At 64.4% G+C, this 17,950-nt stretch overlaps 1 protein-coding gene across 1 annotated transcript in view; it reads right to left on the bottom strand.

The window, feature by feature from the left end:
- NOTCH1 (notch receptor 1) overlaps positions 1-16,087 on the bottom strand; it is a 44,135-nt gene extending 28,048 nt beyond the window's left edge. Inside the window, exons 1-2 of the mRNA XM_025860209.2 lie at positions 15,780-16,087; positions 13,998-14,079 (exon numbers count right to left, since the gene is read on the bottom strand). Coding sequence (XP_025715994.1) covers positions 13,998-14,079; positions 15,780-15,840 — 143 coding nt within the window. The 5' untranslated portion in view covers positions 15,841-16,087. The remainder of the gene's footprint in view (positions 1-13,997; positions 14,080-15,779) is intronic.
- Between the last annotated feature and the right edge of the window lie 1,863 nt (positions 16,088-17,950).

The raw sequence follows: 17,950 nt of genomic DNA on the forward strand, positions 1-17,950 counted from the left end.
GGGACCCCCGTGGGAAGACCTTGGGACAACCCACCTGGATGGGTGGCAACCTAGCCAATGAGGCTGGGTTATGCCAGGCCAGCGAGGGAAAATACGCCAATAAATCAGGCGTCAGTAGCATGGACAAAGGCTGGCCGGGAAGCAGGTGCGCCTGTGGCCGGGGACGCGGGCAGCAGCTGATCCCAGCCGGGCGCGGCGGGCCGCCAACCAGGGCGGGCGGGGCAGGGACCAGAGAGGCTTCTCTGCGTGGGGGGGGGGGGGGGGGGGGGGGGGGCGGAGCCACGGCTGAGAAGGCCCATTGTCTCCCCTACTCCTGCCCAGGCCAGGCAGACAGCACCGTGAAAGCATGCTGCCCGGCCCGAGCCGGCTCCCGGGCTGGGCCTGGACGTGGCCGCCACCACCACCAGCACCCCAGCTAGAGGACAGGCAGGGCCACGAGGGGAGGGGTGGCCCCTGGAGGAGGGACAGTAGAGGCAGATGCTTTGTGGGGCAGTGTGGGGTGCGAGGTACAGGGGCTTGGCTGGGAGCCTGAGCCAAGAGGAAGCACCAGGCCAGGCACAGGGTCTGGGACGGGAGGCGGGTGGAGCACCTTTGGGCCAGTCCTGGAGGCCATCCTGCCCCCTCTGTGCCCCACGCCCCTGGCTCCGGGCAGCCTCCAGTCATCTCTCTCCTCTGCACCTGTGGACACCTCTCTGCCCACCTGGCCACAGCACGGGAGCTCCCCGGGGATGGACACCTGTGGCCCCTTCTGCCCAAGGCACCCAGACTTCCCTGAGGGGGCCGGAGGGACCCTCCATCCTCAGCGCCTGTCCTGGGGGTCGGTGTAAGTGCCTGGTGGGGTGGGGCCCCGGGCCCAGCAAAGGGAATGGCACCCAACAGCTGCCTCGAAAGTGAGAGGCTTCCCAGAGTGGGCCCGGGTCAGGGCCTCGGGAGACCTGAGCGATACCTCCTGCCGACCTGCACGCCCCTCCTGTCCGGGCAGGGCGGTGAGCCCAAGACAGCCGAGGCGAGCCCCCTACAGCCTGGACGGGGACGGTCCCGCGCAGCACACTGCACGGCTCCCGTGCCTCACCGCCTCTCCTTGAGGCCACCCAGCACCTGCTCCCCCACCTGCCCTTTCTCCCACCCTCCGTGCTGCCTGCCCCTCCGACAGGCCAACCCATGCTGGCCGTGGCAGGTGAGTGACAGGTGGGCTGGGGGCTCCAGGCACAGGGCTGCAGAGGGGGCCGACAGGGGGCCAGGCTTCCGGCAGACACCCTGCCCAGCGGAGGAGCGCCAAATGGCTGCCGGGCCGGCTTTGTCCCCGCCTCAGTATTTCCACTGTGCTCACTCCCGCCCCCCCAGCCGGCACTGCTCCATAGAAATGCGACTCCAGAAAGCATCCGGAGGCAGATGTTGCTGTGACCTTTCACCCGGGACTAATTCTAAATTGTGCTGTTTTCCTTTCTAAGCTAAGCAGCCATCTGCCACCCCCAGGGGACAGATGACAGGTCTCTTTGCCCCACACTAGGAGAGGGGGGAGGGAGGCGTGAGGAGTGCTATGCTCAGCTCTGCCCTCAAGGAGTTTGTGGTCCAGCGGTGAGCACGGAGCCCTGCACCCTGGCAGCTGGGGGGGCAGTGATGTGGTACCCCCCCTTCTGTCCACAGGAGGAAGCCAAGATACCCCAGGACAGGTGCTTCCTGGGGGCGCAGGTGAAATGTACTTCGATCAGAGGAACTTTCGGGGTCGGGCGGAGGAGGGGGTCTCCGTCCCACTCTGCCTGGGCCTCTGTTTCCCGAGGGGGGAGGTCAAGGGACTGCACGTGCTCAGAGGGCCCTCGTGCACATCGCCCGGCGACCTGACCATTTGGGCAGAGGGGACTCACTCTCGCCAGCACTGGATTTGGTCTGTGCGTGATTTACCGCGTCCCTGGGAACATACTGACGGAACCAGCCAAGCTACGCGTGTTTACGGAAAGCTGTGGAGACACAAGGACTTTGCCTGCCCAGAGGGGACCCACCCTGCCAGGACCAGGAGGAGCTCGGGCGGCCACTCCAAAGGTGGGCAAGGCCCCCGCCTCCCGACGCAGGGACCGCCCTGCCCACCCCACTGAGCAGCCTGCATCCCAGGCTGCTTGCTATAAAAAGCCACCTGGATGTAATTAGCAACCCTTCCTTAACTGACTCCACCTGTCCCTAGTAGAACGACCCCAGGGGTAGCGGGGAAGGCCTGCTCCCAGGCCAAATTCCCACCGCCACCATCACCAGGGCCAGTGCCTCCTGGCTGCGGAATGGTTACTCGGGAGCAGAACAAGGAGGGCATTCCTCACCGACCCTGCCCCCAAGCTGCCTGCTCCCCACATGCCTCTGCCTGCAGCAGACTGCCTAGAAGCCCCCTCCCCACATCACCCCTGTTGCCCCTCCACGAGCCTGCTGCCTAGGAAGCGCCCGGGGCCCTTGGGCTCCTGCTGTGTATGGGCCAACCAAGTCAACATCACTGGTGTCCACTGGTGACAAGGGGTGGGGAACACGGCTGCTTCCTGATCCTGCCTGGAGCCCAATCCCGTGGTGCTCAGCAAAGGCCCATCGCCTTCCACCCAAACCACTGACACGGGACACAAAACTAGGGCCCACCCACCCCTGGACAGCTGAGCCAGGAGTTTCTGAGACCCCTGGCCTGGGGAGAATAGAACCACCCACCTCCCAGCCCACCTAAATGGGGCCACCCGTGGACTGGGTGGGGAGGCTCCTGGCCCCTTGCTACAGGGGCAGACAGAGGCCAGCATAGAAAGGCATGGGACCCGAGGTCCCCAGAGGTACAGCCATGAGTACTGCAGTCAATAAGCCCAAGTCTTTCTCTGGTCAAGGCTTGGGGGGGGGGGCGGTTCTGAGACCTCAGCCCCCCCCTTGGGTAGAGGCCAGTCCAAGTCCCCCCCATACCCCAGCAGGGGCCACCGTCTTCCAGGAGGCAATGGATGAGGGATGATGTGCTGACTGCAGGCTGGGCGGGGAGCTTGGTGACCTCTGTGGGCCTCCCCCAACTGTGCCCCATGCGGGGACCTGGCGTCCTTTCCCACTGGGAACAGCCAGGGCAGCTCAGCTGGGGGGAGAGCACCCCCACGGAGATATGAGAACTGGGACAACTGAGCACTGGCCCCTTGCCTTCCCCCCCAGAGTCCCCAAAGAGCCATCGTGTGAAAAGTCCCCAGGTCCCTCTCACACCTGCAGAAGCCTTGCCCAGACACCTGTCTGCGGCTGAGCTGGGACCCCGCCAGTGCTCTGCTGGGCTCCAGGGGCACCTGACCATGGCCCTCGGCAACCTTCAGGCTTTTGCCCCTTTCTGCTCCGGCTCCCCTCCCCACCTCGACAGGCACAGGGGGGCATGGGTTGTGCCCTGCTCAGGTGTGGGGGTTACTGCCTCCACCACCGCGTGTGGCCCTGGAAGTGATCCCAGCAGGGGCGGTGGGTGCCTGGCTGAGCAGTGGCCTCCCTCCAGCCTCTGCAGCCTTTGGGCCCCATGGGGGGGACCCTGCCTGTGACTCCCAGGGCCTCGGGGGGGCAGCGAGGGCTGACACAGACAGACCCCCCCCCCCAGACCAGCATGGCGGCGGTGGCCAGCAGCCCAGGGCAGGTGGGGGCGTGGGGCCTGCCCACGACCCAGGGCCCAGGCTTTCCGGCCCCAACAGCTGCTGGCTCTTTGTCTTGAATCTCTTCCCCAAGTCACATCTCTGGATGCTCTAAGATATGCTGGGTAGAGCAAATGCAGGAAAAGCATGGCTTCCTTCCCCGGCTCTGGGGGAAGCCCTTTGTGTCCCCACACAAATGATGAACCTGCCCTCCTGGGAAGCCACCTTTCCCACTGCAGGGAAAACAATGCCCCCAATGGCTCATTGTCCCCGGGTCACTCTGGGCTGCCCCACCCTCGATGTGGGAAGTGGCCAGTGGTCTGAAGGGAGGGAAAGGCCAGTATGAGGTCGAGCAGCTTCCTGAGACGGCCCAGCAGCAGGGGACAGAGGCGACCCAGGCCCACCCATGGGGTGAGGAGGGCCGCTGGTTGGCACAGCCAGCAAGAACAGGGTCCCCCGGGATCACAAGAGAGCCCTGTGGCAGTGAGGCATGTGAGAACAGTCTGCTGCCCACTCAGAGAATCCTTCCCCCGTCCCCCAAAAGGTAGAGCCCCAAACTAGAGACAAGGTTGGAAGATGTGACCTCTCCCAGAGGCCCGCTGCCCCCTCCAGCTGCAGGGGCCTCTGCTCCCAAGCGGGCAGAGCCCAGACCTGCACCCCCAATCGCTCAGATGCAATGAAGGACTCGACAGGCTCACGAGGCCACAGGGAGGGCTTAATCCAAAACTCGATTAATTAAGTCAGCAATTGCAGAGTGAGCTCCCTGCCAAAGCCAGAAACGATTCTGGCAGCTTCCTGCCTCCACTCCTAGGAGCAGATGCCGTCTCAGGGGGTGTGGGGAGAGGACAGGCTGCTTAGTGACACCCCCGACCCCCTGGCCGGCCAGAGCGGACACTCAGGGGCACTTGAGCTCGTCCAGAATCCGGAGAGGGCACCAACGACCCCCTCACGTGGGTTCCCGAGTGATGAAATAGGACCTGTACTTAGACCCCCCCAGCTTCCCCTCGCCGGGCTCCCCCAACGGCCCTACAGGTACACACTGGGCCCATTTCACAGACAAGAAAACCAGGGCTCAGGCATGGTATGCACACAGCACCACCTGGACTTGAATGCAGCTCTTTACCAGGAGCCAGCCACCCAGGAGCAGTCAGAGCAGGGCTGTCTGTCTGCCCCGCTCCAGAGGCAGCTTCGGGTCCAGCAGGAGCTCACAGGTAGAGGAGGGAGGGTGTGTGTCCCCTGCACCCCAGATGCCCTGCCCAAAAGGCCTGGGTTTCTCACCTGACCACCTGACCGCCCCAGCCCCAGAGGGCTGCAGCAGACAATGCATTCTTACACCCCCAAGCTCAGAGAAACACAAAACCCGGGGTGGGGGGTAGGGCTCCGGTGAGAGGTCTGGGAACCAGGAAGCCTCCCAGCCAGCTGGCGGGGGGGACGTCTCGGGTCCCGGCTCCTCTGCAGCCCCGTCCAGCAGGAGGGCCAGTCACCCTCCTCCACAGGGCCGGGGGGCTTTCCTGTCCACAGGCGCTGGCACGAGGGGGCGGGAGCTCATAGCCAGCCTGCCCCCACTGCACTCGGCCGGGACACCTGTGGGCTGTGGGGACCCCGCAGGGCCAGCTGTGGGCTGCCTCTAGCTAAGCGGTGGTCCCAGAGGTCACCCCCATCCTGCACCGCTCCCCAGTCCCTTCCTCTCTGGCCTCTGCTGCCCACTCACACCGCTGAGCACCCCCGCCCCCACAGACCAGGCTCCACGCCCCCCAGGACTGCGTACCTGGCTGTGTAGCCCTTGCCGTCACCCTGGGCCCAGCACGGCCTCCAAGGTGCCCTGGGATGCAGCAAATGCCAGAAGACGGAACCTAGGCCCGGGGTCAAGGAGGTGAGGGTGGGGCCTGCGGTCACCCTCTGGGGACACCCAGCTGTCCTGGGACGGCTGACATGGGTCTGGGGCCCTCTGGAGGGCTTTTCCCTGCAGGGAAAGTGGGCGGCTCTCGGGCTGGGCTTCACCCTCTGCCCTAGCATGAGTTCACCCAAATGCCGGGGCAGGGCTGGCCTGGGGGAGCTTTCTGGACGAGGCCTCTGAGCACGAGGGGAGGGCTCCGACAGAGTAAAAGTCAACCGATGTGTTCCATCGGGGGACCCGCCCGTGTTAGAGCCGCGTGCAGACCCACATGGACCTAAAGGGGACACTGACCTAGAATCACCCCAGACAGGCCGCAAGGGCTGCACCGTCACTGGCCAGCAGCTCTGTGGGATGCCTCCCCCAGCTCAAGGCGCCAGGTCCCCATCCTCCCTGAGGGAAAGGAGCTCAGAAAGGTGAGTGGGCAGCCCAAGGTCACACAGCCCGGGTGGCAGAAGGAAGCCCATGCCACAGCCTGTGCTGCCAATGGGGGCGACACCCCAACTCAGCGGGAGCGGCACGCTAAAACGGGGGAAAGCCCCGCTCAGGGCAACCGGCTGGGACTGCAGCTTCTTCCAGAACCTCGAGCCGCCCACCAGCCTCCGGCCTCAACTTCCGGCTCTGTGCCCACCCCCACCGCTGTGCCAGACCCCGGGCCCCGGACCACCGGGGGGAGGGTGTCACCATGCTCTGAGCCCCAGCCACACGCAGACGCTGGCACACAGCCTTGCCTGGCCGCCCCGTCTGGCTCCCAAGCAGACAGGGCTGAGGTCGCCCTCATTCTGACCACGGAGGGGAAGTGCAGAGGGGGAGCCCCGCCCCGTGGGCCGCCCCATGGGAGCCGGACCAGCCAGGCTGACAGGTGGAGGAGCCCTCGGGTTGACCCGGAAGGCCCAGGGGTAGTCATCTCACCCAGGCCCTCCCTGGAGGGAGGGGAGACAGAGGCCCCGAGGGGTGGACAGACGTGTGGCAGGACCCTCCCCACTGCCCAGCCTGAGCTCAGCGTCGCTCTTACTGAAAAGCTGTCAGGGAAAAACACACACACTCAAAACTCTGGCTTCTTCCCCAAACCTCTCATTTCCAGTAACTGTGCAGTTTCCGCTCACCAACAACCGACACAGGAAATGGTGGGAGGCAGGTCCCCAGCCCCACAACGGGCCCTGTTGCGCAGGCCTGGACAGACCTTTCCTGGGGCCGACAGCAGCCCCTCTCCCCCGCGCACCCCCCTGTCCCGCAGCGGCTACCCCCCTCCCCACCCCCCCGGCAGCCTGGCCGGGCTGGTGGGAGGTCTGTGCTGCTCCCTCCTGGCAGCTTCCTGCCCCGGGCTAGGCACAGGCAGGGGCAAACACCTCCCCGGGGCCTGGTGCACCGAGTAGGCTCCCTACTAGCCCAGGCCGGTCGGCGGAGGGTCAAGAGCGGGTCTGGCCGGGCCCTGGGTTCTGGCCCCCTGGGCAGATGCCTGTGGCTCAGCTGTGACCCAGGCCAGGCCACCACCGTGGGCTGAAGAAGGAAGGGGGCTGGCAGCCGAGCGGCTGCCCAGGCCCGGAAGGGTCCCCAGGGAAGGGAGTAGCCGAGGGCTGCCGCAGCGTCTTCCCACCCCCCTGCCGCATGACCCCACATGGGTCCAAGACGTCTCAGGGCGGGTGGGTGGGGTGGGGCTGTCTGAGACATTCTGTGGCCACCTCTCAAGCCCCAGCCTCCCGGGGCCCCATGCTGTCCCGGTGGGATGGACGTGACCATCCGCCTGGCTCCCCGGGGCGTTGGCTCCACCTGCGGGGGAGCAGTTCGCTCAGCAAATCAACAGTGTCAACAGAGGGACAAGGGAACCACTCACCCAGCTTAACAGAACCACCAACTGGAGCACTAGAGCACACACGACTGACGGCTAGCCCATTGAGGGCTAAGCTGGGACAGCTGGGGACGAAGCCTCTCACCCACTCGTTACGGTGTGGCCAGGACAGGCCCCAGCCCCAGCCCAGCACAGAAGCTGTAATGTGGCCACTCCTCTGGCAAGCACCTCAGTGGCTCCCACCTGCACGCCCACCCATCTCTGAGCAGCCTGTGCACAGGGAGCCAGGGGAGTTGGCGAGGGTCCCGTGATCGAGGGACCCCACCTTGGCGGGGGGAGCTCTCAGGGTGAAGAGTCCAAAGCCGCAGTTGGGCCAGTGCCCTGGGGGCCTCCCAGACTGAGACCCGGCCGGGGGCTGGCAGCTGTGTGTGAGGGATGCTCAGGTTTGGGAACTGCAGGTGTGGGCATCAGAGGCCAGGCTCCCCAGTGCACGCCTCTCCCCAAGGCCCACTGGAAACCAGGACCCCAGGCACTTCTTCCTGGAAACTGTGAGCCCCCGAGGGCTGCCTCCATTGCTTGGGGGCCCCAGGTGTGACCTCCAGAGAAAGCCCCCAGCCCCCAGCCCAGAAGAGCTCAAGACCCACAGCACGACAAACGGCTGTGGGGGCCGGAGGGGGCAGGCTGCCTGGTGGGAGAGGCCAGGCCTCCCAGAGGGGTCCACCACCCACTCAAAGAAGCAGCTCTGCATCAGGGAGGAAGCAGGGAGAGCACAATGCTTAACTGCACTAATTCACCCTAAAGCGCTAATGACGTGACATCCTGACCCCTGCTGATCCCTGGCCCTGAGCTTGGGGGAAAGTGGGGAAAGTCGTTTTGGGGGCCGCCTCTGCCAGAATGCTTCCATCCTAGGAGCAGTGGGTGCAGGGTCGGAAGGAACTGCTCAATGGCGAAACACTGCGGGGGAGAGTTCCTGCCCCAGAATTCCATGGGTCTTGGAGATGCAGAGAAAGCAACCCCCCCACCAAGCGGGGGTGAGTCCAGATGCTAACGCTCACAAGTCTGCCTGACCGGGAGGGACCACTCTGCTGCCCTGCGGGAGACGTGGAGCCTCCCTTAGCCCAGAAGGCAACCTGGAGGGACCCCATCTGCGTCTAAGAGCGAGAGGCCAGGCCCCCAGCCCCCTCTCATCTTCTACGGGGCCACACCAGGTAACTCTGAGCTGACCCAGGAACGTCCAGGACAGGCAAATCCAGAGGCAGAAAGCAGACATGGGCTGACCAGGGCCGGGGCCCGGGAGAACGGGAGGCCTACTTAGCGGGGCCAGCCTAGAGGTGCTGGGGGCGGGCGAGGCAGACACAGGCCCCACCGTGTAGGAGAAGAGATGCGATGTTGCAGGACCCGACTGCGGGACAGACAGCGGGCCCCGAGAGCAGAGCGGGAGATGGGGGGTGGTGGGGGTGAGGTGGGGGGCAAAGCTCCAGAGCCAGACAACACTGGTGGTGGTACAGCCTTGGGAACGTATTAAATGCTGAATCGCACCCTTCAAGTGGCTAAAGCAGCAAAACTCATGATGCCTATAACTGATCACCAAGACATCCATATATGTATCCATCCCCCCCAATCTTCAGCCCCTCCGTGTCCTAGGGGTGGGGGCGCTCCGTCTTGAGGAGACACCCCAGGGCCCGGGCTGCTCCCGAAAAGGGCCTTCCTCTGCCTGTCCGCCCCTCCTCCAGACACCCGCACATCACTACACCCTCCCCATCAGGCACTGCCCGGCCCCAGGGGCCAGCTGGTGAGAACACCGGAGCCTAGAGCAGGGCCCAGACTCGCAGAACCTGCCCTCCTGCGCGGCCTGGCCTGACCGCCACGCACCCCCGCCTCCACCCAGGCATTTACAGGCCTGTCCCAGGGTCCTGTTGGGATGCTGTGGAGGGGAACTCCCTCACGTACAGAGGGGGAAACGGAGGCCCAGGTTGTGTGTCTGAGGGGGCCCTGCCAACCAGAACCACGCTGGCTCTGTATCTTCTCGACCATGCACGGCAGGGCATGGGGGGAGGGCACACAGCCCCCCAGAGGTGGTCAAGCCCCGCCGTCCCGGGAAACTTCAGGGCCATCAGACATATCGGCCCCACAGTCACGATGCCCCGAAGCCAGCTGCCTGTCAAAGCCTGGATAGCTCTGGATACACCTGCACACGAAGTGGGGGGCTGACAGAAGCTGGCTTTAGACCCCCACCCCCGGCCCGGCCCCGTTTTTCCCCCCTTTAAACTGGCTTTGAAAAAAAAAAAAAAAGACAAGCAGAGCTGGCCACCACCTGGAGGGGGTGTGAGCCTGCCGAGAAACGCGTCTGCCAGGGTTTTATGGGGCTGTCTGCGCGTGGAGTTATTACTGGTACGTTGTTGAGGAAAGCAATCTAGGTGCTCAATCAGCTCTGCAAAGCCACATCCTTTCACTATTTATAGACAAGACATGAAACAGGAAAGGTGCCCTCCCCACTCCAGGAGGGTGCAACCCCTCGGCCCGGCACGGCCCCGGGGCCCCCCACCTGCCAGCACAGCCCCGGCCACCCATCGAAGGCACGGCGAGCACAGAGGGGGCCGGCGCTGGCTTCCGTGGGGTCCCGCAGGCCCCTCCCCAGCCACCAGCAGCAGGGGGTCCCAACACCCACGCCGCACCCCCCACCATCCTGTTGAAGAGCTTCTCCTCCGTCAACTGTTGGCCCTGACCCACCCTCTTCCTGCTAAGGGCACAGTTTCCTCTCTCTTTTAAAAAAAAGTATGTATTTCTTTGCAACGGGAAAAATGTTAGCTTCTGTGCAGAGGCAGGGCCTGGTCCCAAGAGGCACCTTCCTTCAAAGAAGGCATGTGCCTTGACGTCTCCGCACAGAGCAGGTGAGCCTGGGAGCCAGTCTGGTTCACCCTGGGTGTCTAACACGTGTGTTTCTAACCTGGTCCCGGGGCCCAGGCACCACATAAACAGAGGAAGCCCCACAGCAGCCTTGAGAGTTAGGCTGGCCCTCCCCCAGCCTCGCCCAAGACTCCCAGGTGACTCAGTGGAAACAGCCAACCAGGTGACGGGAGCCGAAGGAGCGGTCCCTCTGAAGCCCAGGGCCGAGTCACTTCTCCCGCCTGAGCCTCCCGACCTCCCGTCGTAAAGGGAAGTTGTCCTTCGGGCCTGCTGCCTCGGAGAGTGGCCGGGGAGGGCTTGGGGCGGCGCGGGCAAGACAGGACAGTGGGCAGGAACACAGGCTTTGGAGAGAGAGAGGTGCCACTCTGCACTCCGCCATCCTGGCAGATCACACCCCCCGTGCCCGGCCCACATGGTGTCACAGGCTTGCGAGGAGCCATGTCAGCCCCGGGTCAGGCTGCCCTGCCCACCGCGCTCACCTCTGCCTGACACGTCACACCCACCCACGTGTTCTTGCCAAGAAAGTCACCTCGTCACCCCCACCAGGGCCAGGGCGCCCTGAGCCTGCTAGCCAGTGCCTCGGGCAGAACCTGGCACACAGCAGGTGCTCAAAAGCATCTTTGGGAAAAAGCAAAGAGGACTGGGGATCAGAGCCACGGGCGGTGACAGGACCCTCAGCATCGGTGAGCCCCGCCCCAGGCAGCACCTTCTGAGTTCTCTGAATTAACTCATCAGCCAACTAAACATCCGAGAATGAGGATCCTGAAACCAGCCCTGTCAGCTCAAAAGGAGAAGGCAGGCAGGGAACCGGACACTCCAGCCGGTGCCTAAAGCATGCGGCTCTTATGCAATCCTCGCACCACGAAGAGATCAATGGTGGGTCAGCTGCGCGTTACAGACGGGGAGTCGGAGTTCAGGTGACCAGCGACCTGGGGTCACAGAACTAGTGGGTGGCGGAGCCAGGCCTCAAACACTGGATGGTCCCGGGCTAAAGCCCACCACCTGCCAGCCAGCTGGACTTCCCTCCCAGGTGCCCTGAGCATGATGGCTCACCCCGCTTCTGTGATCACCTGGGAGAGGCCCTGGGCGGGGAGCGGGGGACGGGGATGGCCTTTCTCGCAGTCAGGGGGAGTACCTTAGCAATCCTGGGGCCTCAGCTCCCCGCCCAGGCCGGGGCAGGCCCCACAAGCCTTTCAGACCGAGATTGCACGCCCACCCAAACAGACAACAGTCCCCTCAAGCCTTCTCCCTCCCCCAAACAAAAGAGGGGGAGCCCATGTGAGTATCCCCCCTCTGCACTGACTGCCCTGGGCTTGCCTGCAGGGCACTGCACAGAGCAGCCGTCCAGAAACGGCACTCTGCCCACAGGGACAGGCCGTGGGGCCCGTCCCCTGCAGCCACTGGCCCACCAAGCCTCAGCTACTCCGTGAAATCCTGGGAAGGCTTTCACACCAACAGAAACCTCTTTTTCTGACCCTGATCCCTGCAGCCACCTGACTCGCGGCCTCTGGGGAAGGTTCCTTCTCTTTGGGGTGGAAACATATGATTCACCAGGTACTAATGTGCCTGGAACGGGAACACCACCGTTTCCCACGCCCTATCCATAGGAGAGCCAGCAAACCGATCCAGAAAGTCAAAGAACTTTCCGAGAGAGTCCAGGATGAATGCTGCAGAGTTGGAATTCACACCGAGGTTGGCACCAGAGGCCTCCACCCTCACACCTTTGAGGAAAGAAGGTGGCTTCCCCACTCGGCCTCCCATACTAGCAGACTTTCTGGGGCCTGAAGGGAACAGAAGGTCCCAGCAGAGGGCACAGGGCCCAGGATCAGAGGGAGCCAGGGCCCCTCACAGGAGTGGCCACGACATCCCCGAGCTGCACCCTGAGCCCAGACCCGTGCCTCTCCACAGCTGGGCCTGGCTGGCACCCCATCCCCGCTCCCCAGTCTCCAACACGGTGTGACCCAGAGGTAGGGCCTCTGAGGACGGTGCTTCCGTTCCGTCTTCCAAGTGGCTATGCGGGGTGTGCACAATGGGGTCTCTGTGGGCTGAGCTCGGCTGAGTGCCAGGCCAGACTAAGGCAGGCTTCCCGCCAAGGAGGAGGGGGGCCCCAGGCCCCAGGGAGAAGACAAGGCCGGCGCCCGAGCCCTGAGCAGTGGCCGGGCTTGGGCTGGCAGGGCTCTAGGATTGAGGGGTGGGAGAGCATGCCGCACTATCGCTCTGTCCCCTTGAAGTGTCTCACCCCAATGCCAAGGAGGGGGATGCAGTAGCCTGCACCCCAAGGCACCCCCCTCGTGGCCCAGGCTCCAGCCCAGGGAGACCCTAGTGGCCCCTGGGCCGGGCTGTCCCTGCTCCTTGGTGGCCCTGATAAAAGACTGCTCCTACCTTCCCCAGCACCGCACCCCTTCTGCCTTCCCAAAGCCCTCTGCAGAAGTACAGAGACCCCCCCCCCAGCCACACACACCCCATGGGTGAGCGCGCAGCCAGAGCAGGCCCGGGGCTGGCGGGAAGGGAGTCGTGCATTCTGGGAAGCCACGCATAATTAATCACACGGCATTAATCCGCCTCCCGACAATAGCCGCTGCGCTTCCCCTGAATCCCAGCTGTCGGTCTCTGAATGAAAGGAAACAAGATTTAGGGCATCAAGCGTCGGTGCGGCTTCTGCAGGAGAAGAAAAAGGCCCCAAAAAAGCAAAAAAAAAAAAAAAAAAAAAAGTAGTGTGCATTCATTAGCATCTGACAAAGACACAATCCTCTTTGTCTATTAAACTGCTCACAGACCTGCTTAATTGGCTTCAGTTTGGGGGGGATGGGGGCAGTGGAAGGGGGGACTGCTTGCCCACGGGCCAAGGGTTGTCAAGGGAAGGGGCCCTTGGCAGTGGGAATGCAGCACTCAGAGGAGGACGGAGGACGCAGGACCGGCCGGGGAGCCTCCCCCTGGGGGCGGAGGGGCCCTTCCTCCAGCCACCAAGCACCTCCTTGTATCCCCATCGGACGAAGTCAAGCTGAAGGGCACCAGCGCAACAGAAAACTTCTCTGAGGCTGGTGTGCACGGGCAGGCAGGGCGCGGACTGTACCAGGACTCCCCGCTGGAGTCCAGGCAGGCTGCGGCGCGCACCCCCACAACACACACACCCCTGCCCCAGCTACGGGGACCAAGGCCTGGAGAGTGATGGGCTGGATGGTGGGCCAGACGGTGGGGGGTTGGAGCTACAGATGGCAAAAGATGGAAACCAAGCTCCAGCAGGTACTCCCACCCCCCCTCAACCTGGGAGATGGGCTCCCGATGATGATGATGATGTGTTCCCCAACCTCACCTGAGGTCAGAGGGGGGTTGCTGGGAAAGGCCGAGGGCCTGGAGGGGCAGGTCTGACTTTGAAAGAGCCCATTTCTGGCTGAGAGGCCCTGCCTGGAGGAGGCACTCCCGTAGGCAAGGTGGTGGGGGCCGGGCCTCTCTAAAGGTCCACAGCCTCCCCTGGTGGGCAACTTGTTTCTCAGGGACTTTAGAAAGAAATGGGGTACCAGGAATTCCCACCTAGTACCCCAGGAGTCCAAGGTGGCCCACAAAGGCATGCTTGAACCTCCAGCGGCCAGACCAGCTCCACACGCAACATAATTGCTGGTGATTAAGTAATTGCCAGACTTTGTCCAATAAAAGTAGCACGTGACCGCGCCCAGCCTTCTGGGCCATCTCCAGAAGACAATGGCCTAGTGTTCTGTCCCTGCGGGCCGCTGATGCAGAAGGCAGGGGCTCTGCTCCCGACAAAAGCAACAGGTCCCCACAGGGGTGCAGGGTGCGTACTCACACACAGGCTTCGGTGCCGTTGGGGAACACTTCACACTTCCCGCCATTCAAGCAGCTCTCACTGGGCTGGGAACATCGCAGGCCTGGGGAGGGGCAAGACGAGAGGTCAGCCTGGGTGGCAGGAGGGCCCTCAGGACAGGGAAGGGCCCACTCCAAGGGGTACAGCTACCCCTCTACCTAGAAGGCTCTGCCTCATCATGGGCTTGCTGGGGGCAGGGGACCTCAGGAACCCTCCCAAACGTGAACCCCCAAGGGGCTTCAAATCTGCCCAGAGTTCTGTAGTCAGAAATGGGGGGAAGGGCAACAGGTTGGCTGGGTGGCAGGTGGGCAGGTCACACTCAAAGTGGGTACGGTGTCCTGAAATGCCATCTGGACAATGAAGAAGATCTGACATGACCCTGGGCCATTCTCCCAAACTCTGCACCCCTGACCCATCTTCAACGGGTCTTCAACGGGGAGCCCATCGGGGCTGGGGCCCCTATCCAGCCACCAAGATTGTCTTGCTGTTCAAACGTGTTCTGTGAGGGGGCGGTGCTGAGGGGTGGGGTGGCCACACTGGCCCCCCCCCCCCCCCAACTCGTGGGAAAAGGCGACAGCTGCAAGGCTCAAGGCTCCGCCCGCCAACAAAGCACCAGCCCCAGAATCAGAGCAGCCCATTGTCACCAGGGCCGCCTCCTGGGGCACAGGGGCTGCACCTCGGGGACCTAGCCCAGCCTCCAGGACACCCAATACCTGCTCCTGAAGGCGGGCATCTTCAGCTACACCCAGGAAAGGGGGATGAAGATACCCTGGTTGGAAGGAATTCCACCCCATTCCCAAGAAGGGATTAATCCAGTCGCTCCCTCCCCATTTTACCAGTGCTGTGTAAATTAAGCCCCTCATGGGGGCGGGGATGGGGTGTGACTTGGAACCCCACCTTCTGGAAGCGGGGAGCTAATTCTCCCCTCCAGCTTTTAGGGGAAGAGAGGAATTAATCACCACTGGATTCCTCGATGTGAAGTGGAGAGGGACAGCGTTCCTTCTCCCTGTCCCTCTTCACCCTTGCAAGATTCCAAACTTGAACTCGGCAAAGTGAAAGTCCCGCTAGTCACCGCTGGGTGTTCCGCACACCCGCACCACCCCTGCCCCCTCCCCAGCCAAACTGTCTGTGCGCCGGGATGGGGGCGGCGATCAGGCGTGGGAAGGAGACCCCTCCGTCAGCGCCCCTCGCCCCTCGTCCGGCCCCTCGCCAACTCTCCTGAATGGGGAGAAGACCGGTCCGCCTGGTGCCCCACTGCCCACCACGCCCGGCAGCCTGGTCGCGCCGCACAGCTCAGTAAAGGCAACACGACGCCCCGGACCCCACACTCCGCGCCCCAACATCCGCCCCCGGCGCGGGCCAGAGGCGAGGAAAAAGATAAATGGCCCCCAAAGCAACAGGAAACCAAAACCGACTCGATTCAAATCGAAAAGTAGTAGGCAGCTCGTCCGCCTACCCCGGCGGCAAGCCCCACGCGTGGCTGACGATGGCGAGCCCAGGGCTGGGCCTCCGGGGGCCCCGGGGGGGGGCGCCTAGCCCCCCACGCCCGGCTTCAAACCCGGCCCTAGGCGCGGGCGGCGCGAGTCCATCCCGGTCGGTCAGGCGGTGCGGGGGAGGGTCGCTCATCTCCCCGAGCCCCGGGTGACCCGGGCCCCCCCTCCCGACCCTGGCCGCCCGCTCCCAGACGCCCGGGGCGCGCGCGCAGGGCGCCACCAAAGTTTCCGAAGGGCGCGGAAAGTTGCGGGCTCGCGGGCGGGCGCCTACCTCGTGCGGCGAGCGCGGGCAGCAGCGCCAGGCAAAGCAGGGGCGCCAGGAGCGGCGGCATGCCTACCCCGCCGGCTGCCCGCTGCGCCCGGTGGCGGCCTCCTGCGCCGGGACGGCGGGGCTCCGGCGCACAGGCGCTCGCCGGACGGTCCCACGAGCGGTGGCGGCGGCCCGCGGCTGCTCCCTGCTTCTTGGCGGGCGGGCGGCGCTGGACCCTCGCGGCCTCGGGGCCCGGTTCGGCGCCCCGGCTCGTTCCTCCGCTGCGCTCGCGCCCGCGCCCCGCGCCCCGCGCCCCTGCGCTCCCTCCCGCGGCCGAGGCACTAGTGAGGCGCAGACCGCCGTGCGCTCCGCCCCCGCCCGCCGGCCCCGCCCCTCGGGCCCGCCCCGCCGATCCCTCCGCACCCCTCGCCCTCGCTGGCCTCGCCCCTGCGCGCACCGCGACAGCCCTGCGTCGCCTCGGCCTGGACGCGTATCCGGAGCCCGGGTCCTCTGGGGTTGGGGGACGTGGCGGGGCGAAGGGACGTCGGGGGCCGGCCCTAGGGACTACTTCTTGTTCGAAAGTTTTCAGCGGCAAAAAGTTTGGTTCAGGACTGCGGAAGGATCCGGCTCTGTCGCCTTACTCGGCGACAATTGGCAAAGATTTGCATCTCAATAGCGGAGGAGGCGCGGCCGGAGTGGGGAATGGGGAGGCTGAGGGAACCGTGCGCGGTGGGGAGCTGGACCCGGGGAGGTGGGGAGGAGCGGCCGAGGCCGTTTAAGGGTCTCCAGGCCCCGGGGCGGGAGCTCAGGGAGAAGTCGTACCCTCAGCAGCCGTAGGTAAGCCCTGAACCGGAGGCTCTACTCCCCGGAGCCCTGAGGTCTCAATTGTAAGCCCCCTGGAGACCGCACAGACACCCTGGCTCTGACACTTGACCCCGAGGGATGGCGGCGCCAAAGCCACGGTTTCTGGAAAGAGGGCTCTGGGTGCCCCAATGAAACAACCTGGGGCCAGTGCCTGGTGGCCGCACGGATTGCGCTGCCACTCCCCCAGGAGGGACCCGCCCCAGACGCTCCTTGGTCACTGTCCGGCCCGTTTTCTGGCGCCTCCAGCCTAAGATGCCCCGCAAAGCCCACGAGTCCAGCAGGCCGGCGGCTAGCGCCCATGCCGCCCTGGACGCCTCCCACGTGTTCCTTCCGCATGATTTATTTCTCCGCCGCGATGCCAGATTTGGGCATCCTGTGCCAAGCCGGGTTAAGCGCTGGACGTTCAGAATGCCTGCCATAGTCCCCACTGAAACCAAAGTTCATGGCCTGGCACTGAGGACAGACATGCCTATCCCAATGCAGGGTGGTCAGCCCCACGGGAGGAGGTACAACCACCCAGCCCTGCATCCTGGCGGGCTTCTGGAGTAGGTGATGGCAGAAGGGAGCCTTTAAAGGCTGAGAGGGACCTAGCTGGGTGAAGGGCCCGGAGGAAGGATCCTGGGGAGGGAGGGGAAGGAGCACCTGCAGGACTGCAGAACCTGGAGGCTGGCAGCCAAGCAGCCCTTGCAGGGAGCCTTGCGAGCTAGGCAGAGTGGGCTGGTGGTGGGCAGATTGCACACCTGACTCCGGCCTGCTCCTCTTAGCACACCTGCTGTGGGGCACTGGTGGCGGCTGGGGTGATGTGAGTGCTGGAGGGACAGTCAGTCCAGGCCAAGGCAGCTGCCTGCCTCCTCCCAGAAGCTGGCTGCCCTTCCCAGAACCTGGGGTAACATCTCTCGGGGCCAGTGCCTGGGAGCTGAGGCGCCTGGAGGCAGCAGAGATGTTTATATAAGGGCAGCCCAGCAGCCTGGCGGAGCAGATTGTCCGTACAAGGAAGAGGGTGGCTGCAAAGTCCCTCCCTGTCCCCCCCCTCCCCAGCTCACAGACTTAGGGCTCTGCCCACCACATCCCCCTCTACTCTTGGGGAAGGACTGAAGGCCTCAGGAGCCACTGCCTGTGTGCCCTCCACTGGGGCCCTGCATTCTGCCAATAGGCTTTGGGCCAAAAGTTCAGCCCTGGCTTGGGAGCAGGTTTTCACCCTCCTGCCTTGGAGCAGCTCTGGAAGGAGGGGAGGAGGGAGCACTGGAAGGAGGAGCGGAGGGGGGAGCTTTGGAGGGAGGAGGGAGGAGGGAGCAGCACTGGAGGGAGGAGAGGAGGGAGCTCTGGAG

The sequence above is a fragment of the Callorhinus ursinus genome, unplaced genomic scaffold (genome assembly GCF_003265705.2).
Source record: "Callorhinus ursinus isolate GAN/ISIS: 27379988/994484 unplaced genomic scaffold, GSC_fseal_2.0 scaffold126, whole genome shotgun sequence".
NCBI lineage: Eukaryota > Metazoa > Chordata > Mammalia > Carnivora > Otariidae > Callorhinus > Callorhinus ursinus.